Genomic DNA, 25,380 nt, shown 5'->3' with positions numbered 1-25,380 from the left:
CGTGAGTGGGTCAGTTAACAACGGGGTCAGCCGAGGGCGAATCCGGAGTGCGGGTCAGCCAATCACCTCGTGCGGTTCCGTCTTCCCGACAATGACTATTAACTGTATATGCACCCACAAAACCAAATTTGTTCGGCGTGACTCGAACATGACTCGAACTCTTTCGCACCCCTCTTCTCTAATATTTATTTAACCCTTCTTACTTCCACTTCGTTTCGATACGTTCGATTTAATCGTCGCGATAAAAAAAAAACATTTCTTCTTGGAAATTCGACGACAAATTATTTTCGTCGTGTAACTTGGATTGGATCTGTGGAAAATATTTTGCACCTCTTATCGTGGTCGAGTAGGAGTGGAGGGAGAAATGGTGGCAAATGAAGAAAGATTATTAACTCGTGCATACGGTACCGAGCTTCCGGCTCGAGTCACCTAGCGGTTGCTCTTTATCGTGAGGCAATTGCGACTGTGATTAATGATTACAACGTTAATCTCCCGGCCTTTTGTTCCTCTTGACTCGTATATCTTGCGATACAAATATCAACGTTTCAAGCAGGCAGATTGAAACGTTGGAGAATTTCCGATTCCGACAAATTTCACTCGAATTTAATTCGATTATCCGCTTCATCGAATTAATTTACGAATACTTTTCAATGATAATATTTTCAATATTTTTTCGTAACACTTTTAAAAACTTGGAGATCCTTTCTTGGAGTTAAAAAGGTTGCAGGGAACGTTATTAAAAATGAGCAAGAAATCGATGTCGACGTTGAGAGAATAAGTTGCGACCGACCCATGCACCGAGGGCCGCCATTGCTCGGAGAGGATGCCCCGACAGTTTTTCATTACCACAGATCTCCTCTTGGGAACTGGCCGGAAGACCAGAGTGCACAATTGCACCAGGTGGGGGATAAATAAGGAGTAGGTGGCTCGATGAGATGAGACGAGAAACGAGACGGAAGTGGGTCAGCGGGACTGTCGGTCGTGAGGGTCCGGGTTCATCTCGCCTCTTCTCGAGAGTTATGGCTCCGACTGCCTAATGAAATAAAATCCTATCAAGTCTTGTATAATCGAATTAAGTAACGTGGAAATCATTAAGAAACGTAATAAATACAATTTACTCGTGCCTTTTTTTTTCCAAATTAATTTCGAATAATTTCTTTTATCTTCATCCTTCGTGTATAAAAATTAATTATATTATAATATTAAGAATATATGTACCTCTTTATCTTGGAAAATTAATTTAACCGATGTTCCTTTCGCGATAATCCAATATGGTTGAGAATAATCGACTTCAATTTCTTCGATAATTTTCATTTATATTTTTATACATACATAGATTTCTTTGATTATTTACAAGTAATTCGTTCATTCTTCTCGTTTCTTTTTTTTTTGGAACTCCCGACGTCTGAGAGGAAAATCAGGGGGGGGGCTTCTCAAGTCTCGAAATTCGTTTTCCTCCCACGATAACACTTAACTGCTAATGATTATTTTACACTCAACATCGATAAACACTCAGGTAGAGCTAATAAATTTTTTTCTAGCGTTCTATTAAGATCTTTCTCAGCATTCTTCTTCTATTTTTTTTTTTTTTTTGCCACTCATTGCACACATCTTCATCTCTGCTTACCTATATCTTCTTCTGCCCGACGCGCGGACAGATTTCTCGATATTTCCGCGCGAATCGCGTTTTTTCCTCGATTAAATCTCTAACGCGCTCTGGCAAAATATAAGTATAAATCTTTTTTCATTTCCTCCTCCCTTCCTACCTCTCTCTCTCTCTCTCTCTCTTTTTGTTTTCTCGATAAAAAAATATCTGCATTGTATATTCTCGTTTAAACTTAGATGGCCCCTCGACCCATGATACCATTGTTCAATTGCGCTCAAAGCAATCCAATTTTGACGTTTCGTTCATTAGAGATAAACGGACGGATCCAATATGCGATGCAAACAACTCTCCTTACGCTACAATCCTCGAATATACAACAGAAAAGACAATTCCTTAACGAGTCTTGCATTTACATTTACATTTGTGCCTTTAATCTTCGAAAACTACTCGTATAAATGAAAAAAAATCTTTGCCCCAGCATCGTGAAATATTTTGTGCTATTATCGAACAGTGATATCATGCGATTAGGGTATATTTTATTACAATCTGCTCTGCATCGTATTCGTATCACCAACGCGTCGCTTCTAGGTCGCTTAATAGGAAGTCCACGAGTGCCTGGAGTTTTGACAAGAGTCATCAAGACAAGATCGATCTTGTCACGCTTTTCCTCTCTGACAAAGAAGTGAATAATGATGATAATAATAACAACAATAATAATAATAATAAAGGAGTACAATGCTCGAAAAGAAAGGAAGAAAAATTGTACAAAGAAGGCAGGAAAGATCGCATGTTGCGCGAAGAACGCGAAACAAATAATCAATGTAGTAATAGAATACGTGGATTCAAGAATAAAGAATAAGGAATACATTCGTTTAACAATGCTGTTCGCAATCTCGGCGGGAATAAAAATCTTAGTAATCGTAATAATACTTTCTCTTTTATTTCTACGCAACAGTCTATAAGCCTCTTTTATACGAATCACGTTTCGTCTATGTTTTAATATTATAATAATTAATTGTAAGTCCTGTCCCAGTCGTCGCCATTATTAATAATAATAATAAATTTCTAGCGATTTTCAATTATAATATTCAGGACGCCTTCATTGTTCCCATTGTTGTTTCAAACCAAGAAAAGAAGAAAAGTAAGAACGAAGAAAAATCTTTTCATCGGATCGAGATAATGAAAATAGAACGCGAAAATAGAAAGGATTGAAATGAGAAGAAATTCGAATCAAAGGCTTTAGACAAGTGGAATTTACACGTTGAAATAAATCGATACGATTGGATAGTTTTAAAAATATAACGTATATAAAATCATTTTCTGTTCTTCGTAAGTAAGTTTGTGCTCTCTCTCTCTCTCTCTCAGTTTCATTCGACGTGTCCAAGATATTATTTTATCGGAATTTTGCGAAAGAACAAAGATAATTTGCGATAAAGAATAAGAAAGAAATGAATGTTGCGCATCACCCGTCGGACACGTCGAACGGTATGGATAACAATGAGATCTCTTAAGCATCTGACGAATTTATAACAGGAGACGCGTGCAAAATGATAATATATCGAGCAAAACACTGAGATCGATATCTAAAAATATAACGATACGATATACCTTGAGTATTATCCATCATATTTTCTTGCAACGCTATTCTAATCCATCAGCGTGAAATTACAGTTACGTCGGATCGAAACTTGGTTGGAATGTACTCTGGATTCGCGCAATTTTTTAATTCTCGCCCTTCGAAGACGATCGTCCTTCCTCCCACTCATTCCCCCTACCTAATTACGCGTTAATTTTATTTAGAGCCTCGAAAGATACAACTGAAAACTTTTTCCTCGTAGCCAAGCGTTTGTTTTTTTATTTACATCTCTCGATGTATCCTGTGTCTCGTTAATCGATTTTTGGGGGATCTGTGTACTTTTGATATTCCTGTTATTTATAAAATGAACGAAAAAGGGGGGAAAGAAAAACGTAGAAGAAAAAGAAATATTTAATAACTTTAGCTAACTAATGTTAAATCTGTACACAGAGACACAGAATGCATCATCGCTAAAGTGAATCTCTTTGGCTTTTGATCCAGCCAATTATTAAATGAAACGCAGCGTTCCTTAACATTACAACGGATATCCGCGCAAAATCACATTTTGTTTCTTTCCTTCTGGTTCGTTACTTATGCTATAAATACGCGGTATGCTTGCTGCTGTGCTCAAGGGCCGCAAGGACGTCTTGTTTCTGCCTCACGTACAATCTACCCTTTTTCCAGGGGTTCTGAAGTTGCAGCAGTTTGAAATCATCCCTCAGGCAACGCTCCCTAGCACCAATCACGGCCACCAAACAAAAATTTGGCAGCTCGTCAGCCGTGTAAACGGGGCCCTCTTGCCCTTTTAAAACTACCGCCATGTTCAGCTGCTTCACAACTAGATTCACAACTTCCCTGGCTGTGGTCCTCGGGGTGACGTGTAATTTGAGGCTGGTTCCGGAAGCCAGACCGGTTTCGTAGGCCGCGTAAACCTGGAAAAAAATGCCAAAATTAGATTCTGGCCATTGAATAATATCGGATACAAAATTGTACAAATACAAATTGTCTGCATTGTAAATTATCGGCATATGCAGTGACAGACATTTAGGTGGCAGCGCAGTGACAGTACGTTGCTCGATGCATCTGGCTGTTATTAACGACAAGTATATGATAAAAGTAAGTAAAAGTTAGTATTTACAAGAAATAGAAAAAAAAAAAATAATTAAAAAAATCGCTTACCCAATATTAATAACGATTATTTAAAATGACATATATATATATATATTTATATATATATTTATATAAAGAGATATATTATATATGCACGCATTACAGATCAAAATTTCATTTATCTTAGAGAAAATTATTCGCAAAATACCTGGATTAACACGAAGAAACAATTGTGTTGTATAATTATTACAAAGCTCGCACGGAATCTCATGCTTTGCCATATTGATGAATCACAAGAAAAGCGTAATCTGGAAAGCGCATCTGAGCAAAACAAGCACTGAAATTTAGCGGTGTGTGACGGCTTACTCATATGTCTGCTACATCGGTCTGCACTAGAAGACCAAGTGAGCTGTTTTTAACTACAATCGGGGTTAGACTTGTGTTCCCTACAAGGAAAAATATTATTTAAACTCAATAGTGAGCGGTTCTCGAAAAGGTAATAATAAGCTTTTGCGGTTTCAGAATTGGAATAAGTGTTATTATCATTTAAGCTTGCGCAAAGAATAATTCCTCGTCTAAGGGGGGAAACAATCGTGACAAATTGTACATTGGCTGGATCCCGTGTACCATTATACGATGATAGTCGCTCGTAATTGTAAACGTGAACGTCGAGAATGAGGCAATGACGCTCGTCATGTCTTGTGTCACAATGTGTTTAACGCACTCCGGGGATCCTGTTATTCCATTCCCTTTTCCTCGAGATAACGTAGAAACTCTCTAATCTCTCTCTGCTTAATAACACGCGAACCTTAAACGTTATTATACCTGAAGAATGCCTGGCAGAGGAGCCGGCATCATCGTCGCTTCGTCCTTCTCCTCCTCCAATTGGCTCTCCAACGAACCGGTCGCCGTGGCGGCGACACTGGCGGTGGGTTTGGTCGATTTGCTCTTCGCGTGGCCGCTCTTGATGCACACGCTCGAGTTAGGCGTGGAATATTCGTCGCTGCTGAGCGAGTGCAAACTGTCGGAATTGGTGTTGTTGCTCACGCTCAACAGACTTGTCGTATTCGTCATCGCCGTTGACACGCTTAACAGCGAGCCACCGTAGATGATGGGCTTGATGCTGAGCAAAGGGCTGGTGCTGGCCGAGGCGGATGTGATCGTGGCCGACCTGTTTCTGGGACTGTGCTTGTATTTCGTCAGGATCAAAGTGTCCTCGGATTTGGAGGGCGGTAACCTGGTGTTCTGCAACGGTACCAGATGGTTGTTGCTTCCGGCGCTGGTTGCGTTGCTAAGATTGCTGGCGCTGCTCATGGGTAGGGAGGACTTTGGGGGTTCCGAGCCGGTGGACACGTTGGAGGTGTTGCTGCCTTTTCGAATGTACTGGCCACTGGGTAATTGTTGCTCGCTTTTACTGAATTCGGTGGTGAGTAGATTCGAGGAAGAATTGGACATGTTAGGCCCTGGCCAACTGCCTCGACCTGGACTAGATTTAACCAACTTGGGATCTCGTGGCGGTAATTGGAGCAAACTCCTCTTCAGGCTGTTGCTGTTATTGTTGCTTTTGTTCCTGTCGAGGCTCAGCAGATGCTTCATCGAGATCCCGACTTGTGACGAGCCCTGCGGTTACGAATTATATACAGTTGTCTAAGATGATGTATTTTAATTTGTTTCTTTTTTTTTTTTTTTACAGAGATCACAAGATTTTGGTCAACTTACGCTCTGCTGCGAAAAGCCTCGATCTCTAGCGAACGTGATCACATCTATGAGCCATCTGGCTCCTTTCCACACGGTGTTCACTTGAGTCTGAAGATCCTGCAGCCTGGCCAATTTATCCTTCGCCACGCTCAACTCGAGAGAGCTGAAAGCCTCTCTGTGGTTGTATTGGGCTTGCGCCGTGTCGAGTTCCAGAATGCAACTTAATCTCGAGTATCTGTTGATCACGTCCTTCTGATAAGTATTTAGATGGACCATTTCAAATACTTGAATAGGCAAGGACAGAAGATCGCCACGTTGCAGGAGGATCTCTCTGGTTCCAGGGACGCAACAAGCGGTTTCTGCAGGAGGCACAGCGATCAGAAAGGATACATCGTGAGTCAGATCGATAACTTCAGCGTCGTAGAGGCGATGGAGCAAGGAGTCCTCGGGGCTAATTTCCATGTAATTGAACAAACGTCTTGCCGTGGCAGCGACCAGATCGACAAACAACTTTTGCTGTTCCGTACCTTGGGACTCGTTCGTCACGTTTTCCTTTTCCTCGCAATCTTTAACCGATGCGTCTGATGCGTGAATTCGAGTTATCCTTTTTAAATAATCCCATTCTTCGCTATATACATATAAAAATAAGTGTGAATAAGAATGAGTAATAGGAATATATATCTATGAAAATACTGTAATTTATTAAAGATACAATTCTTACGCAGAAACGTGTGGATTGTCACGGATCTTGCAATGAGGCAAAACGTTAGGTGATTTCGCGGGTACCACAACTTGGATAAGATCGACGCTACTCTGCATCTTCAAATAACCAAGATAAAGTCCCTTCGACAATTTGATACTGCTAACTTGATGGTAAGTCATCTGCTCCTGTATACTGGCTATTAAAATGTCCGCTACGTTACTGTCTTCGTGAATAATCACTTTCTTCGTGACCTTGCTGAGTGGCAACCATCTGCTGTTCAACACGGATATCAATTTTGGCGATTTTACATAGTTCACTGTAGAGAAGACCAAAGTCCCTTGAACATCTCTGATAGGTTTATGATACAATTGACCAAGATCCTGTATACATAGTGCTGCCTACAAGACATTTTCAAGATTAAACATTATATAACATGCTTGTGTTATTTTATACAGCATAGCAAAAAAGACAAACCTGCATTTGCGCAGCAGCTTGTAAAAGTTTTATCCTGAAGTGATTGGTCGAGCTGCTGTGACTTTTCTCCATGTCTTGGCGAAGAATCTTAACATCGTCCCACGTGCAACCAACTTTCATGAGCCAGTGGAAATCGTTGTAAATACAGCTAGGATAAGTCTCGTCGACTTCGATCACAGGCAAGAAATCCTCGTTCGTCACCAACACTTTGTCCTCGTGGTAGAGCAAGCAAGCGAGGAAGACACCGCGCCTCAAGTTCTTCTGGAACTTGCTCGTCGCCGTGAACAGCTGCTTTATCGTTGTCTTCTTCTTGTGATTACGCCTCTGCACGGCCGGCGTCTCTTGGGTGTACTCTGGCCGTCTTATGTCGGTGAACAAAGTGTTCAATTGTTCCAATCGGCCGGCAAACCTTGGCACTCTGCCATCGATGTCCCTCCAACCTGCAACGATACTTTTGTACTTTACCTATTCAACTTTCGTTCGAAAACTCCAAAGCTGATCGGTATGTAACGCGCAATGGAAACTCTAAACTCAACGACTCGACATCGATCTCGTTTCTCGCTCGATCCATCACGCATTACTCGATCTCCCAAATTAGAAATAATCTTACTGCTGGGCGTTACGTGGGCAGGAGTGGAATTCCTGAACCTGCTGTAACCCTTTAAATTGCCAGCAGCCGCTCGAAAATAATACTTCTGCCCCTGAATCAGATCGTCGATCCTGCATTCCCTCTGCTTCATATCCAGAACCTCCCTCTCCCCGCAGACCACCGAGAAGTCCTCTTTGATACTCCATTGGACCTTGAACTTCGTGCAGATAGGAGAATCGTGGGAATCTGGCTCCTGGAATCTCACGGTTACCGAATTTGTTCCCGTCACGTCCACGGCCACCAAGAATGGCATGTCTGGCGGTCCTGGAAATCAGTTAACACGATAAATAAGACGAATCCTCGATCGATATCGACAAAGGAAGAAGAAGAGAATAGATGGAGGGTGCTTACTCGCTTGATCGAAACCGAGCAACATTTTTCTAAGCGCTCTAGCTCTTCTCTCCCACAAGGCGAGCTGCTTGTCCTCGGCGCTACCACCGCATCCCGTGAGGTTGTTGTGCTGCGACGAGAAGCTTGATCTATGACTGGCCGGTGGTTCGAGAAGAGTTGTGCCGCCGCTACCGGAAGTACTCCCGCCGAGTTCTTGAACTCTGTGTTCCGCCTCCAACAGCAACGAAGCCAAATGACTGCCCAGGGACTCCGGAGATTTGACTGTTGGACGGAATTAAGAAGAATTTATCATCTCCGCGAGATTTCCTCTTCCCCGAAAGGCTCGAAAGATTTTGTAAAATTTTCCAAAATTGTATAAATACACTTGTTTTTAATTAAAACGAAAAGAGACAAGGTGATACACGATTTTCCTTTGACCCAATTCGAGAATCTTTCTGATTTTACTGATTCGCGAATAAGGTGTTTACGCATCGTGAATAGACTTTGTTAGGGAACAATTTAACGACGTATTTTACCGGTGGAAAAATTATGAAATAAAAATAAAGGGGAGGGGGGAAACGAAAGAAGAAAAAGAACAGACGAAATTGAAAGGGGATTCGAGGAAGGATATATACGTATAATCGAGACAATTACACGAATCAACGAGACTTGTCTGATCAGATAGAGAGAGAGAGAGAGGGAATCACGCAAAAATCACGCAGCCGCTAATTGAGTCGATTCACTCGTACCCGATGTTTATGAATGTAAAATGCGAAGTGGATTGCATCCGAGAAACCCGTATCGTTTCGCCACAATTGTGCCCGCACAAGGATATCGATTTCCACTTTCTGTCCAGAAAGTGGAATTTTTATCCCGCAACGAATCGGTTTACAACTTTCGATATGGTTTCCGCGGCAGATATTAATAAGATATCCACGATGAAACGATTTCTATTTTCCCTTCTCTCCGATTTCAACGCAACACCAAGTAAAAAGTACGAACTTTTTAAAAGCTCGCCGATCAACTTTCGATTCTTCAAAAAAAAAAAAAAGGAGATATTAATTCAAGAGACTTTAATAATATAAATTCTCGACGTTTACAAAACGTGATAGGATAAAGAGATACGATGGATAAAAATAAGAAAGATTTATTCTTTTCTTACGAATGGTGTCTGTGAGTTCGTTACGTAATTTATAACTTTTTAATAGGCGAATAAATTAAACGAGACTGAATTACACGGAAATTAACGAAGTAGAGAAAAACAAATATTGGGAACAATGGACGTGACGTGGAATTATTTAACGAAATACCGTCAGTGTATTCGGCCGACAAATTCGCGCGTTTAAAAGGTTGGCCCGATCCCGCTAATAATTTGAATTCCATCGCGTTCCCCGAAAATCGTATCGTTTTATCAAATTTGCCGGAGCACATTTCGTAATTGAATTAACATCGACACGGGGGAACAGATTCGACCACAATCACCGCCGAAAACACCCGCTAATTTGCGCACGATTGTTGGTCCCCCTCTTCTCTCCCCTCGAATTTTCGTCGATTCGTTATTTACAAGCGCATAAACAAATAATTATCGATCGATCAATCTCGATAAATTGACACGAACTGTATAATTATCCGGGAATCAAAATGCAATGACACGAACACTTTGACGTAATAAATATTTCGATTAACATCGAAAGGTGAGAGATAAAAATCTGTAGGAAATATATATGGCGAAGGGAAGAGAAAGAAAATGAAAGAGTGATTATCGATCGGATTCCATGTTTGCGATTACAATGAATTGTAATTGTGAATTAGTAAGGGAATGAGAAGGAGGAGGAGAAAGGCCGGATGGAAAGTTGTTCGCATCGCGCGTCGCATTTCTCCAATTTTATTTTTCGTTTCTTTTTTTTTTTCCTCCTACAGCGGCCGAAACGCAATAAAGCTCGACGGCATTTTTATTACAGACTGCGGAATCCTAATTGGAATCCCATCCCAATCGATTATTTCTTTTTTTTATTAGAGTGCACTCCTCTGCACTGACCGCTAAAAAATCCCCACGTTTTATCATTTCTTTCCTCTCTCTCTCTCTCTCTCTCTATTCTTTCTTTTCTTCTCCATTCGATACGTCGAGTAATATCGCTCGGATAATCGTGATTTTTGTGTCGACACAAGTTCCCGTTTGAAATTTAATCGAGCAATTTTCATCTTGGATTGCATTTGCCATTGTCGGGCCAGCGTTCTATCGCGCGAGCCAATTAATGCCAGCGACAATTATTTCTGTGGATGGACGAATGCACCATTTCGAAACACATTTGTGCAAACAAATTCCTTCTGTGTTTCTTTCTTTCTTTCCACGCGTATTAGCGAAACAAACATTTGCACGCGTATTGTATCTCGAAATAAAAAAGAAAAAAAAAAGAAGGATCGATCAAAAGACTTTTAATTCACTTCCTCTTGTACCTTTCTCCTACCACGACTACCATTTATCACGACGGAGAGAAAAAAGAATCCGATCGAATTGAAGAATGAAGTAAAGCGTACGTTTATCCAAAAATGATAAATTTCTCCCTTCTTCCATTAAAAAAAAAAAAGAAAAAACGTAAAGAAAGGAGAGTATAATCGTTCATAATGCGAAAAATAACAATAAAACTTTGATATAAGATAATAAACACGGAACAACATTTACCCATCGTGCAATTGAATAAATCTCGAGAAATATTTAACGTCGATAACCTCGAACCTCCTCGTTTCCTCGTTAATTTAGATCCGGGGAGAGGCGAACGAACGAACGAACAAACAAACGGAGCATTCGCAGTCGGATCGGCTCGAAGTTTACTTACACTGGTTACCCTCCTGTGCGCCGAACGCGACCAGCATTTTTGCAAGCGGCCTATTGTTGCTGAGCACCGCAACATCCAGGGGTGACAGGCCGTCGCTGTTCACGCTGAAAATCCAATTCATATCGGCGTTACTCGTGGCGAAAAGATTAATTGCTAGATTTAATACTGAATCACCGTAAAAGTGACTCCCTTCCCCCTCAGAGAGAGAGAGAGAGAGAAAGGAATAATTTGTCATATCCAACGATCCATCTTCGTGCGAAATTGCAGAGAAAAAAATTGTACTGGAAAATTGGAATATTTTCTATAATATTTACACACGCGTATATATTTTATTTTATAAAAAAAATGATATATTCAAAATCAACATTTGATATAAATTTTATATGTTATATTTAAAAATTACAGTGTGGTTAAAGAGAAAAAATACGCGAGTGTGATGACCGAGTTGGAAAATGTACACCGTGTTCGAGATTCGAAGTTGAACGTACGTTTCGTGAAACAAATCCGAATCGCAACGCGCGAGAAAGTTTCGAATGGACGCGCAACGGGAAATAAACGAACGCCGCCGTACTATTTCCGGACGGTGATCGGTATCAATTTCGTTGGCCGGATAAACGAACCGCTTTTGCCAACTGGCACTAGGTGAACTGGGGCACGAAAAGAGAGAAGCGGATCAAATGGATTATCGCGACGAACGGGCGTTCGATTATTACGATTGTCGCGCGTACGGAACAATTGCCGATTCATTGGCTCATTCGCGATTATTCCATCGAGAGTTGTTTCGCTCCCTTCGAAACCTTCCGAGAGAGATCGATTCGAATTTCAGCGATCGAAATTCAGCGATAGAGTAAAGAAGAGTAATTTCTTCCTCGTTTCGAGAAACAATCCAACTTTCCCCCCTTTTTTCGTTAGAAGTACATACGGAACTTTGAAACTCTGCACGATTCTTCTTCTTCTTCTTCTTCGGTTCTTGTTCGAATGGTTCGTGACTCTACCGCTTTATTAATTTCTCTATACTCTCCACTATCGCGTTCTACTTTCAATTTCGCTTTTCAACGAGTAGGAAGAACATTGTTCGACGGATACCCAATAAAGTATCGAAAATTAATGCCAGGAGCCAGCCGTGCCTCCGACGTGTCCCAGAAGAAATAATTTTAAATCGGTCGAAAAACTTGCCTCGTAGGGGGAAAAGAAGCGAATTTTTCCAAGAGGATTCTTGAGGAAATCTTGACGCGCGTTTGACGAGGGAAACGTGACACCCGAGTAAGCCGCGGTTTAAATAGGTTACGTATAGAGGATGAATGGATTCCACTGTGGAACACGTATTGCGGAGTACGGTGTCCATTTACTCGATAAAATCTAATTATCGTTGGGAATTGCTACGTATCTAACGAGCCTTATGTCACGGATCGATACGATTACAATGTAGGAACCATGTAACGCGACGAAATGCGTGCGACACGGGGGGAGAGGGAGAGGCTTTGTGTCTCGGCGTGTACGAACGTTCCATCGAACGCCAATTAACAAGAGTCAATAGGATACAAGGTAGCGCGGCAAATTATAATTCATCGTTCTACCGGCTTTTGCCTCTCGTCTCGTTCCGCCTTTGCCTCTGACAAACCGATTACGTTTATTACACCCGAATGAGAATTCGTAATTTCGGAATTAGAAAAGAAGAAACTCGCGAGGTAATTTTGATCATCCTCGAGTATATATATTTTTTTTTTAAGAATCATCGATTTAAAAAAGAAAAGATGAGATCGTTAGAAAGAGTGGTTCTCGAGAGTATTTCGAATAATACGTGGAAAAATAATTTTCACTCTCGACTTAACGCAACGTTACAGAGAAATAACTCTCTCTCAACAACGATTCTCAAGAGTTCTATTTTCAAATGGATTCGTAGTTGGACGAAAATGGGTCGATCGATGAATAATATACAAAAGGATAGCTTCTATCGCTCTATTCTTCGCGAGCATCGTTTCCGTGATTCCTCGTAATTCTCTACTTCTTTCCGTTTAGAAATATAGGTTTTTTTGGAAATATTTGTCGGAAACTTTATCCCCGAAAATCGAATCGAATTTACGAGAGAGCATTAAGAAGAAAATGTGCAACGAGAAAGAGAGAGATTGTCAGGATCGGTCGAAAAATTTCCAACGACGTAACGATTCGTGGAAAGAAACGCATCTGGGTCGTAAACACATATTGTACGGGAGTAAATCGAGTTTTTCGCCACGCCAACGCAGAACTAAGGAGAAGTTTTTTTTGGAAAGTAAATAGACCATAGCTCGAATTCTCCCACGTAAATTTCTAAAACCGTGGCCCAAGGAGAACGATATTTTTTACTTTCCCCGCCGACGATCACACATCTTGCTCGGAATCGGAATCAACGGCGAATCCCCGAGTGTTTTATCGTAAATCGTTATCGAGCAGAGAGACGTTAAACATTCTAAACAAACGAACATCGTTCGAGCATCGACCACCCATTTGAAACGAACGGGGACAGATATTTTTCGAACGAAAAAACTCTAAAAACTTTCCTTTTAATAACTCTGAAATGTTCGAAATTCGAACGATAGAAATACTCCTTCGTCGAATCATATCGATATAACGAATAAATGTAATACGACACAATAATTGTTGCTTTCGACCTGTTTTCTCGAAAAGTATAGTTTTATCGAGAAATTTTTCAAAAAAAAAAAAAGAATCCTTCATCTCCAAAATCGAGCATTCAATTCTATGTTAATTGGCTTAGTTTTCTCGAGCTGGAACTGTCTGTGAAATTAATTAAGAGTTGCAATTAACCTACATCACAATTGTACGTGGAGTGGCACTAGGCCGATTCTTCGCCTCTGAAATCATCGCGTTATTCTACTCCTTTTTTTTTCTTTCTTTTTCTTTTTACAATTTTTCAAAGCGTTACATCTTGTATCCGCACGTTTAATCGAACGGACGATATCCGCGTTGCGTTTGCGATTTTTTAAATGGACCGTGGATATGTCAACGGACAGAGGAAAATGAAATCTAACCGAGAAAAATGAAATATCTGTGAATGGAATGCTCACCTGTTCACGTCTACGTCCGTCGACTCTAAAATCGTTCTGGCTTTGTCCAGGTGTCCATGCTCGACTGCGGCGAAAAGAGCTGGAAAAATTAAGAACGAAGAGTGAACGAAACGTGTTTTGATAGAAAATATTATTCTCCATTTTCAAAGCGTCAAAATTAATGAAAGTTAAAGAAAAAGAGAGAAAAGGAAATGAAAAAGTCGTGACTCTCTTTATATACGAATAAATATTAAACAACCAATGTTATCAAATCGAAAAATACATAAAATAATACACAAAGCTTTTGAAAGCTTCAACGGCAAACAAAGAAGGATAAATTTGATTGAAGAGAAAAAATTATTTATTCGATTTGAATAAAAAAGGTAAGGAGAGTGAGAGAGAGAGAAAGAGAGAAAGGAATATTAATGAAAAATAGAGAAAAAAAAAGAAAATAAAAGATACCATGCAGGTGTATGTTGAGAGACTGTGCCGTAAGGGGATTGATGTGCACCGACGATATATTGTTCGATTGTTGATTAGGCTGCTGTTTTTTCTTCCCGAAACCCTCCAGGAACTCCATCCCTTGCAAAGAGTACAGCTCTGCGTGAACAACAAACGAAAAAGGGGCTGAATAAGGGCAACAAAAAAAAAAAAGAAAGAGAGAATAAATAATCGCAACAACAGGTATATATATTTGTATATACGTATATATGTACACGACGGGAAACGAGCAAAGAAGCGGAACTTGTGTGTGGACGAAAATGGACGCGAAAGAATTTTCGCTTGCGTTTACAAAAGTAACAAACTTGTTATCCTCCCACGGTGAATGTTCACATTACGGAGAGACAAACTGTTGCATAATAATCCAAAGAAATCTGCGCGCAGAAATTTTTCTTTTTTTTTTCTCTTTTCCGACAGAAAAGCGCGCGTTTAATTAAACATCCTTTTTGCAAAGTTAAACGCAGCGACTCGAAGTCAAATATATTATTCTCGCCAAGATTCCCCCTATTATTTTTCTTTATCCTAGATCGTTGCAATTTTCTTTCCACCTCGAAACCTCACCTTCCTCCTCCTCCTCCTCCTCCTCCCTTTCGTGAATTCATGCGCTTCATAAAGAAGATCGAGAAAAGAAAGAAAGAAAGAAAGAAAGAATAAATGGTAAATTCCCATCGAAGGGAAATAATTCCTTGGATCTCTCTTTACTTTCGTTCGCGAAAATGCTCGCGGAATCTTTAAATGGACGACGAGTGGAGCTCTCTCTTCAGCGAGCGATTGATTTAAAGGAAAAGAATTGGGTGATGGAGGAAATTGGAGTGGAAAGCGATTAAAAAAAAGAAACCTGATGGGCCGTACTTGATCCAGAGGTGGTCGTAACGAGTACCCTATCCCGATTCCCCAGAGAATCGTGGGAATCTCTCGACTCTTTGATCGACTTCTTCCTCCCGACCGAGACCTTGCTACGAAAGCTGCCTCCCCGTGCGCTCGTCCAAAAGTTGGCTATATTGTCCACCGTCCTGATCCTGCACGACTTGGACGAGCAAACCGACGTTTTCCTAATTTTCTCCGACTGGGACTTGCGCGTCCCCTTCGACGCGTCCCCGACGTCGTCCACCAAGCTGTTCAACACCAAGCTGCTCGCCACCTCCTCGTCCCGCAGCACCACGTCGTTCACCGACAAACTTCTCGCCTTGGCGCCGGTGAACAAGCCCCGTTTACTCTCATCGCGCTCCGATTCGTTCGCTCGACAATCGTCGTCGTCGTCGTCGACCTCCTCCGATTCTCGCCCCTTCCTCGCTTCGTCGTTCTTCGAATCAGCCGTGAACGGAGCGTCATCCGGCCAACGCTCTTCCAAATATCCTGTCTCGTCCTTGCAGTGATCGTTCGCAACGCGATCCGAATTCTCGGATTCGAAGAGGAAAGCGGACATGGACGAGTCGAGGGAGGCGTCCAGGCGAAAAGTAGGGTTCTCGTGGCCACCGGTGGCGGTCCATGGCAAAGGGGGGCGCTTTTTCCCCTCGCTCTCCTCCTCCACCTCCCCGTTGCTCCTCCTCCAACGAAATATATTCCGCGTCGTCACTTTGGGCGAGATCTCGTCGCTGCTCTTCCCTCGGCGACTTTTCTCCGTCGTCAGGTCTGTAAGGCACAATTTGCTCAACTCCTTGGCGATCTTCCGCGACTCGAACTCGAGGGTCGACGAGAGGCGGTCGCCCTGAGGAACAAGAGTGTCGTTATCCTCGATTATCCTCGAAGGACGATTCTCGAAGGAAGGATCGATGATGGTGGTGGTGTTGTTGTTGTTGTTGTTGTTGGCGGGGGTCGAGACGACCCCCTCCTCCACCAGGCTCAATTTCTCCCGTTTCCTTTTCGAATGTTGCAAACTGGTCGGTGACAGATCGAAACCGCCGTTCAAACGCATGCTCGCCCTGCTACGTAGCTTCGACATCAGCTTCATCGATGCTCGAAAGGACCTCGACCGTTTCAAGGTCGACATCCTGTCGCTCGACGACCGCCTCGAGAGCAATTCCATTTTCGGACTGGACGTGGACAATTTGCGAAATTTCATCTGGAGGAGCTTTCCACGTTTCGCCGATCGATGCTGCCTTTTGCCACCTACAGTCTCTTGTCCCCGAGTTTTTCTTTTTTCCTTTTTTTTTTCTCAAATTTTATCCAATCTAATCACGTTCCACTCGCGCAAACTACTCTATCGAGCGTTATTTCTTTTTTTTCGTTGAACTTTGGGAAGGAACGATAAAGTATATATTCCTCGATCGTTTTGTATAAATTTATATATTACATTCGTATTTCTTTGGCAATGGAAGACTTTCGGATTCCTTTCTCCTTCGGGATACCTCCCATTCGGCTACCTCTCTTTGGTTCGATAAAGCTGAAAAATCGACGAGTATTTTCACGTGTATATAAGGACGATTTAATTCCACCCCCGTAGCAGCCTTTCTTTCAACGGAAACACGATCAACATTTCTCTCCATAAACGGATTAAGAGGATAACAATTTTCAACATCTCCAACTATACCACACTACTCTCCTCCGATATAAACTGAGATCACCTCCCACACTCCTCCGTTTCTCATCAAGGTTAATATCTGTCTCTTTACGACGTCGTTAAAAAAACACCGATAACTCACAAACGTTGGCGAGTCGAAAGTATTATTACTATTATTAGTAATAGTTGAAAGAGAAAGAAAAGAAAAATGTACGGAAGAAATCAATGCAATAAAACGAACACATTCGAGATCCTAACGTTCGACTCCTCGTCGAAGGGCATCGAATATAGCCCTTCGAGCTCGTTGAATTATTCACCAAACGCTACGTGAAATTTCATACACGAAGCGAGAAGAAGAGGGAGGGAGAACCGATCCGCAATTTTCCAACAGGGACGAGCCGAACGAACGAACGAACGAATGATGATCCGTATGAACACGTGTCGCACGATGGACTGGTTGGCTCGAGCGAGGAACGATTTTATTATTTACTTAGGACACGACCGATTCCAGTGCGCCAACCGCAATTGCCTATTACGAAGAAGTGGAGTGGTGAACGTCGCCTCTTCCTCCTCGAGACGGGAGTGACAATTTGTTAGCCCAATCAAACTTATTGCCAGCGTCCGTGACTGGTCTCGTTGCTCGGATCGAGCAACGTCTCTTACTAAGGGCGTTGCATGATCCAGCCTGATCCTCGAAAAGGATGATGGCAGTTCAAGTATCGGTTCGAGTATTGGAGGAGGAGACTCGATTCGACTCGATCGATCTCTATCCTCTCATCTTCGAGTTACACGATAATTTCTCGATCGATTCGATTGATTTTCGTTGTTGGAAGTTTGAAGAGAGGAGTACGCACAACAGCAGGAGGAACGCTGTATCCAGAAATATCTGGTTACTAGCGTTTGATGGGGCGTAATTCGTGAGATTGGGGATAAAGGGATCCGTAACGATTTCTTTATGATTATTAAAGATATGATGGACGATAATAGGGACGAAATTTATAAGGCTATTACGCAATTGTCTTGCCGTTGTCTCATTTTTCGGCTACGAACGGGCACGAAAGAAAGAGAAGATATCCGACCTCTAACTTAATTACAACAAAAGTGAATTTTTAATATTTATTATGAGAGAGTCGATGTGAATTCATGAAACGAAAATCTTCCTTACTTCTCCTCTTATCGTAAATGGCGTACAAACGTGTGACAACGCGTCCTGAAACGATTTTTATCGCGTACGATTCGAACACTTTTCACCGATGCAAGGCTAAAAAGAAATCGTTCGTGTATCTAAGATGGCGAACTTTGCCCATAAACTACCGCTGGAAAAACAGCGTGGAAACCTGTAAATTGGACGGGACAGTTTGTCAACGCGTATAAAATGGGTATAGAATGGGGGGGGGGAATAAAGCGGAATAAATAGATCGGTAAGCCCGAGAAGAAGACACGTCTCTCACCATCACAATGAAGAACGAGGGATCGATCGAGGTATCGAGCCGAATCCGAATCCTCTCCTCTTCCGGATTTCGATTCCGCGATGGGATCGATGGAGAGTGGCCTGTTTGTTGTCGATGGAGCCCCTCCGTTTGAATACCAAATAGAAATTTCTTGCGAATATAAGCGTTAGGGAAAATCGAGAGGGAAGAGAGAGTTTTATCGGAAAGCAAACGAGGAGCCACGTAGAAGGAGAAACGTAGACGCGATAAGCCGTTAGAATAATACGCAGAAAAAAAGGAGGGGGGAGGGAGGGAAAAAAAAAAAAAGAAAAAAAAGAGCGAAAAAATTCGAGGGATATGAGAATCGAGTCGTAGAAACGAGCAGAGGCAAGTGCAAATTAAACAAAACGACGGAAATGATATTATAAGTACGTCAATGATTAGATAAAACCCGGCAGCAGACGGCAGGCGATTATGGGCGGGCAGATGGTTTGAATTGTTAATTTCGAAATGCGGGATACGGGGGGCGAGGGAAAGTTAGAAAATGAGAGGCGGTTAAAGAAACGATACGAGGACTGTATCGTATCGATCGAGAGGAGGAATAAAATCGCCTCTTTGCGATACAGATTGAAGTTCATTAGAAGTTAACGAGGTAATTACGGCTCGTCGAAATGATAATGGGATAATTAAAGAAGTAAATAAATTCGTCGGGAGTGGATTCGATCCCTCGAGTCGTAGAGATTGAAGAAATTAATCGATTATTGAAAAAGAAAGAAAGAAAGAAAGAAAAGTATTAGAAAAAAGAAAGAATATTTTCTCTAATCCCGTCTCCTTTTGTTCTTCTTCTTAGCTTTAATCATTATTTTTTAACAACGGCGCATCGATTTTTTAATCTTCGGAAACTTCTTCGAGAATGGAAGCGAAGAGAAACAAAGAGGAAAGTAACTACACGCCAGTAACTTCCTCTCGTTTTAACGTCCATTGTGCTAATAGCCACTAATAACGCTTCCGTTTCCCCTTTCTCCTTCGTGATTACCGTCTCACCATTGTTGCCTCGAAAAATCCGATCGCACGGCGAGATTTTCAACAGGATCCAAAGAAAATCTCTGGAGACGGGACAAAGGCTCGATATTGTTTTATTATTTTAACTCGTTCCGATTATCGAATTTAATTTTTGTATCGTGCAATTTTAGGTGCAATTTTTCAGATTAAGAAGAGATTTTTTTTTTCTGAAAAGGAAAAAAAACGAAAGAACGGCTTGGATGCATCGAGACATCGATTTCTTCAATTGAACAAGTTTCAATCCCGAGATATTACTTTGCTCGAGAGGCGAAATGGAAATTAGAGCTTTTGCTATTTCTTCCTCGTTCGAGCAACATTCGAGCAATTTTTTCGCGGCCATTAAAAGCTCCGAGGGAGGAAAGTGGATTACATTACAGAAAATTGCGCATTCTTGCCAACGGAGAACGAGATGAATAAACCTGCCATTGAAAGCGACGCGTCAGAAAAGAAAAAGGTGAAAAAAAAAAAACGACGAAAAAGGAAGAAAATGGAGGTAGTGAAGTAACTTCAAAGTAACGGTCAAACTCGGATTCGCGATAAAAACGGGTCCTGAACGGAACAACGTTGATCCTGGTGGTGGCGAGAGGGGGGAGAAAGGGTAACGAGTGAAAAGAAGAAAAATAGATTAAACGATCGTCCACTGTTTTATCTCTGCACAAATGTCAACACGCTGTCAGTGATGCGGAAATCCTGAAAAAGCGATTTGCGGCTAACGGATCTCTTTACAAGCTACGTTTGCCTCGATGTGTCGGATTAAAAATCGAATAATCACGTATTCTCTTTGATATTCTAAAAGAGGTATCGATATTAACGGGAAAAAGTAACAAAAGCTTGAAAATGGCAATTAAATTCTTTATCTTTTTCATCACATCGTCCTCGATATATTTTTTTCGATAAACTAGTACGATCTATATATTATTTTGTTTAATTTGCGGAGAGTTACCGTTCTCTGACATTGTTAATACAATCGTTGTTCCATGACGAATTGCGTTGCGAACCATCGATCGCAGAGTTAACGAATCGTTGAGAGAAACAATTCATAGAGAAGAGCATTTAGACGAAAAAATATTGGTTTCCCATAGTAATAAACTTGCGAATCAATTGCAATTAGGGGAAGATGAGAGAAAAATTTAATACGTAGGATAAAAACGGAATTATAATCTTTTCGATGGAATATTTCTATTATTATGAAATTTTATTCTCCCTAAAACGCGTCCATTCCAGGAAACTAGGGTAATTAGGCCGGAGAACACCCTTGCCAGTCATGGCAACGTTAACAATGGATCCTTTTGAAGCGTTGTCCTCCTTATCTGAAACCCGTCTACGATAAACAGCAATCTACTTCCGTTCCCGCGCGAAACTACGGTTCTCTGACACCAGGAGGCGAACGCCTTCTTCCGCTCATCAAGCGGTTCCGAACATGCTCAAGACGCATACTTAATGAATGATATTACGAAAACACCATGTTAACATCTGGAAATATTATCCGAGTAATTAAAAAAAAATATTCCTCTCATTTCTCTTGATTATCCTTTTCCAATCCGTTATTTTTAAATAATTTATTATTAATTAAATATTAAATAATTGATATAAAAAAAATTAGAATTAAAAGTCGTATATTGAAAGAGATTAATTATTTTTAATTTAGCTATGAAACATCATGTGCATATGCATGCGAATAACCATCAAAGCGTTAAGCTTGATGTTAATGCTATTACGAATAATATTCCACAGTATATAAATTTTTTTTCAAAAATAATTAAGTTTAATGCTTAGTGATTTCACGTACAAAACATATATATATATATATATATATATATATATATATATATATATGTTTTACCTGGTAAAATTAAAAATAATTATGTTTTTAATTTTATTATATTTATAAATTTATGTTATAATTAATTAAAAAAAAAATCTCTCGATAAAATAATATGTTTGTCATAACAAAAATGGTATTATCATAAAAATAATGATAATTTTCTTCGTCTTTTGAAAATATTATGTATAAAAATCGATATAACGTGATCAAAAAAGAAAAAAGGAAAAAAAGAAATTATTTTTAAGGTGAATAAAATAATAAAGAGAAAAATAAAAGAAAATATAAAAACTGGAAAATAGGAAAATGTCTATAATTTACTTATGGTTATGCAACCTTTCATGCATAGAGGTTTACCTCGCAAGGACGCACGTGCGTCCGTTCACTACCGTTCTCAAATTCCATCGAGAGTAAGTCGACCTATTCGAGCCGAGATAACGTTCATCGTGTTTCCTAAGAAGGAAAAGGAACTGCTCTTGTCCGAGAACAGCCATTTTCTGCCATAATCCTGCCGATATATATATTGTACGCATATTTAGAAAATCCTATTTTCAAGGATTGAAAAGTTTTATTTGAAAGCTTGAATATTTAAGAATTTTCTTTCTTGCAGAAACAAAGAAATATAAAAAGATTATTTTATATAATATGGAAATATTATTTTAATCGTTTTATTTATATCGTTTGGAATAAAAATGTATAAAATAAAAATATGAATACGAAAAAAATTATGATTGATATATCGATTGATTTTGTGACAGATATTAAATTCCATGGCAAAGAGATACTTATCATGGCAAAAGTGATTGTCTCGATAACAGATATGCCTGCCAGCTTTATAGATTACCTGTATTTCGAATGTTTCAGTCACGACACGCGATATTTGTATGCCTCGTAACAAAGCACTCTGAACTCTGTATGCTTCTTTGATTCTATTAATTTACTTTAATAATGACGTTTATAAAATCACGTGACATTTATAAAGCCGTATTTACACAACTATTAACTTAATGGTGATCGAACATAAATTGTACATTACGATCGTAATTTGTTTCAAACAATTTCCAGCTTTTTCTTCCGGTAACATATTGTTCTGGTATTTATTGTCGTTTTCCAAATTGCAATTATAAAATTCTTGGAAACCAATCGAAATATTTCTTATTTGTACGAATAAACCGTAAAATTGAAAAAAAGGCGGGATAATTCGAAAACATTTTCACCGGGTAAGCAAATAATCGATCCCTTGCACGTTACCGACCGAGAAATGTCGTTTGGAGGCAAGCGTCCCCTGTTCGAAACTTAACCTGTCACCTTTCTCACACTTTTCATTCTGTATTTCTCAATTCACGTTTCACCGCCAACTCGAAATCTCCTTACAAGTCGCCCACTAACGTGTCTCAACCACGTAACCAGTTCTCACAACAGCGAGCGAAAATATCTTTTTCCAACCTCTCCATGTCTTGTCTCGTTGTTTCTTGTCGCTATTACCGGCTCACTATTCCTTTGTAAATTCTTTTCTTATACGATTTTCTTCAACACGAGCACACGCACACACGCACACCGATGATGAATTAACGTTGAACGAACGTATTCTCGCGCAAAAATAAACGTCACATTTTTCACAAACGTTTTTCGCCACGAGTGTCCATCGCAAACATTACACTGGTCGCAGAGCAGCGACAACGATGTGGCATTGCTGGCGGGTACACATGGAACGCGACCCTCGGCCGTGTGCCGAGCAAACAGCTGCCGTCTAGCCCCCACCAATAGGACGCCCCCATCGTTCCAGCACTTCGTTTTGACCGTACCCTTCCCCAGCCTGTCTTTTTTATCAATGAAGCTGTAACTTTCGATGGAGAGTCGACTAAATTTTTTTTTTTTTTTGTTGCAAATAATTCTTTCATAATTGAAATCTCAATATATATATATATAAGTTTTTATTATATATAATATTCTACAAAGATTTTATTATAAAAAATTTTTATCGTGTAAAGTTTATTTTGGAAAAAATTTACTTTATATATATGAAAAATAAAAGCGTTTACAATGTATAAATTGAATAGTTTGTTACATATATAGTGTTTGCAAACTGAATTATAAATATTGACTATTTAAATTATTAAATAATAAAAGTTGGATGTTTACAATAAAAATCTAATTTCTAAAATCTACCGTGTTGTCTCTGTCAATATTTGACGATTTCCAATGTGTATGTGTTCTCAATTGAACACCTGTGTTTCGTTTTGCGAGTTGAATTAACTCTAACATTTCCATTGACGAATATAATCCTTGAAATCCATTGTTAATTTATCCAATTTTATTTTTCGCATTTAAAAAAAATTTATTGATCGTAACTTGTTACATAAATTTTATGACAAATTAATAAAACGTCTTCGTGAAATGATTCTTGCATTGTTCTTGCATTGACTTTTTAAAATGTCAGTTTTTTTTTCTAAGAACCAGCACGAGAATTCAGGTAACTTTTCCAATATAACTATGAAAAATGAGAGTCAGGAAAGCATGATACCGTGACTGGATGCACTTTGTACAAATTCTCGGTAGGTACGAAGATATAAAGCCAGGTATACAAGTGTATATATAAGAGGAGCACGTTTCCAAGGAACACGTGGCACAACTAACATCAATATGCATTCTCAAGAAGCTACTCCTGCATGTTAATAGTTATTCTTCACTGAAGTAAAATGCAGATATAAATTTTCGAAGAATATTCAAATATCCGCTTTCTCTTATTCTTAAAAATCTATCATCAACGTATGTAATTTTATTAAAATTACTTAGATGGTTTCGTTCGATATTTTCAATATATCTATATTTCTCGTTTTCTAATTTTAAACAGATAGAATTGGATAAAGTAAATAATTGCAAGGAATACTTGCTTCTGGAATTAATCCATTCCAGGTTATGTACAGACCTAACAAGATAAAAATAAAATGGTACACGCATTCGCGAAGGATATTATTAACGAAAAGAGTAGGATTAGGGAAAGTAGTTAGTCGCTTCATTAGGTGAAATTCATCAAGGGAAGACGTTCATTGTTCAATGAGAATTAAATTTCCATTCGTTTTGAACAATGCACAGCTTTGTTCTCACGAATAGAGAGAATACCATAGCCACAAATGAATCTTGATTACAATCGAAAGGCAAATTCTGTTTATCATACAACTTCTAACTTCTCATAATACATTTGACAAAATTATTTATTTTCACACTTTTTCTTTTTTCACTTTCAAGTTTTACAAATTGAAGGATTTATCTTGGCAAGATTCTTTTGCTCGTTGATGAAAATTTAAATTTTATTATTTCAAATAGACAGAAACGAACATCTCACGAATGAAGCAGAGCTATTGAAAGGAAATAAAGTGACGCAATCGATTGTCAACGAGATTGTCTCTATCATCTCTGTTAAAAAGGCAAATCACGATGGGTTTGTAACAATCTTTAATTATCTTAAATGCACGTGTCGGTTGATTCATCCATTCCTTGTTCCCGGAAAATATTTTCGACCTTCGTTCCACCACGTTGCACGTGGAGCGAGATGAAAAAGTTCGTTTGCAGAATCAGTTTTAATAAATTCGTAGAAGCGAGAATTCTGTCCCGGGGAACGAAGTTGGCGGACTAGCAGGTCTCGAGAGGCTCGTAAAATGTGGATGTGAGACAAACGGCATGTAGAAACCACTCGACGACGAGCAATAAAACCACGGATAAAAGCCCAAAGTGTTTTCTCTGATATTTTTAATAAAAAATTCATACGTTCGGACATAATGGATCGTTACGATTGCATTCGTCCCATCGTGACGTATTCGACACGAAACTTCGATTAAAGCAGCCGAGAAATATAATAAATTTTATTCTTTCTAGTGATCTTAACTTCTTCAATTAATTTTATATTTCGGATTATATATTGGAGATTTTGTAAAAATTTGAAATTCAATAAATTAAAATTTGTATAAAGTATTAAAACTTGTGTGATTCTTTTGTAGCACCAATTAAGAAAAAATTAAAAAGTGAAATATATCTTAGTAG

General features: G+C 39.7%; 1 protein-coding gene across 8 annotated transcripts in view; it reads right to left on the bottom strand.

Moving 5' to 3' along the window:
• Window positions 1-1,381: 1,381 nt before the first annotated feature.
• The window catches only part of LOC410514, a 98,207-nt gene continuing 74,208 nt past the window's right edge, over window positions 1,382-25,380 (bottom strand). For 3 of the 8 annotated variants that reach the window (XM_016916076.2, XM_016916075.2, XM_016916077.2), the window contains 10 exons: window positions 14,487-14,624; window positions 14,046-14,124; window positions 10,984-11,087; window positions 8,168-8,428; window positions 7,778-8,080; window positions 7,168-7,607; window positions 6,712-7,091; window positions 6,012-6,618; window positions 5,118-5,912; window positions 1,382-4,114 (listed from right to left, as the gene is read on the bottom strand). In XM_016916076.2, the coding sequence (XP_016771565.1) occupies window positions 3,779-4,114; window positions 5,118-5,912; window positions 6,012-6,618; window positions 6,712-7,091; window positions 7,168-7,607; window positions 7,778-8,080; window positions 8,168-8,428; window positions 10,984-11,087; window positions 14,046-14,124; window positions 14,487-14,624 (3,443 nt within the window). In that variant the 3' untranslated portion in view covers window positions 1,382-3,778. Of the gene's footprint in view, window positions 4,115-4,658; window positions 4,739-5,117; window positions 5,913-6,011; window positions 6,619-6,711; window positions 7,092-7,167; window positions 7,608-7,777; window positions 8,081-8,167; window positions 8,429-10,983; window positions 11,088-14,045; window positions 14,125-14,486; window positions 14,625-15,377; window positions 19,237-22,183; window positions 23,052-25,380 lie in introns of those variants that run through there. The other 5 variants (XR_003306015.1, XM_026444895.1, XM_016916079.2 and 2 more) reach the window with 5 other exon arrangements.

The sequence above is a fragment of the Apis mellifera genome, linkage group LG14 (assembly GCF_003254395.2).
Source record: "Apis mellifera strain DH4 linkage group LG14, Amel_HAv3.1, whole genome shotgun sequence".
Classification (NCBI taxonomy): domain Eukaryota; kingdom Metazoa; phylum Arthropoda; class Insecta; order Hymenoptera; family Apidae; genus Apis; species Apis mellifera.
This window is presented reverse-complemented; position numbering and strand designations above follow the sequence as displayed.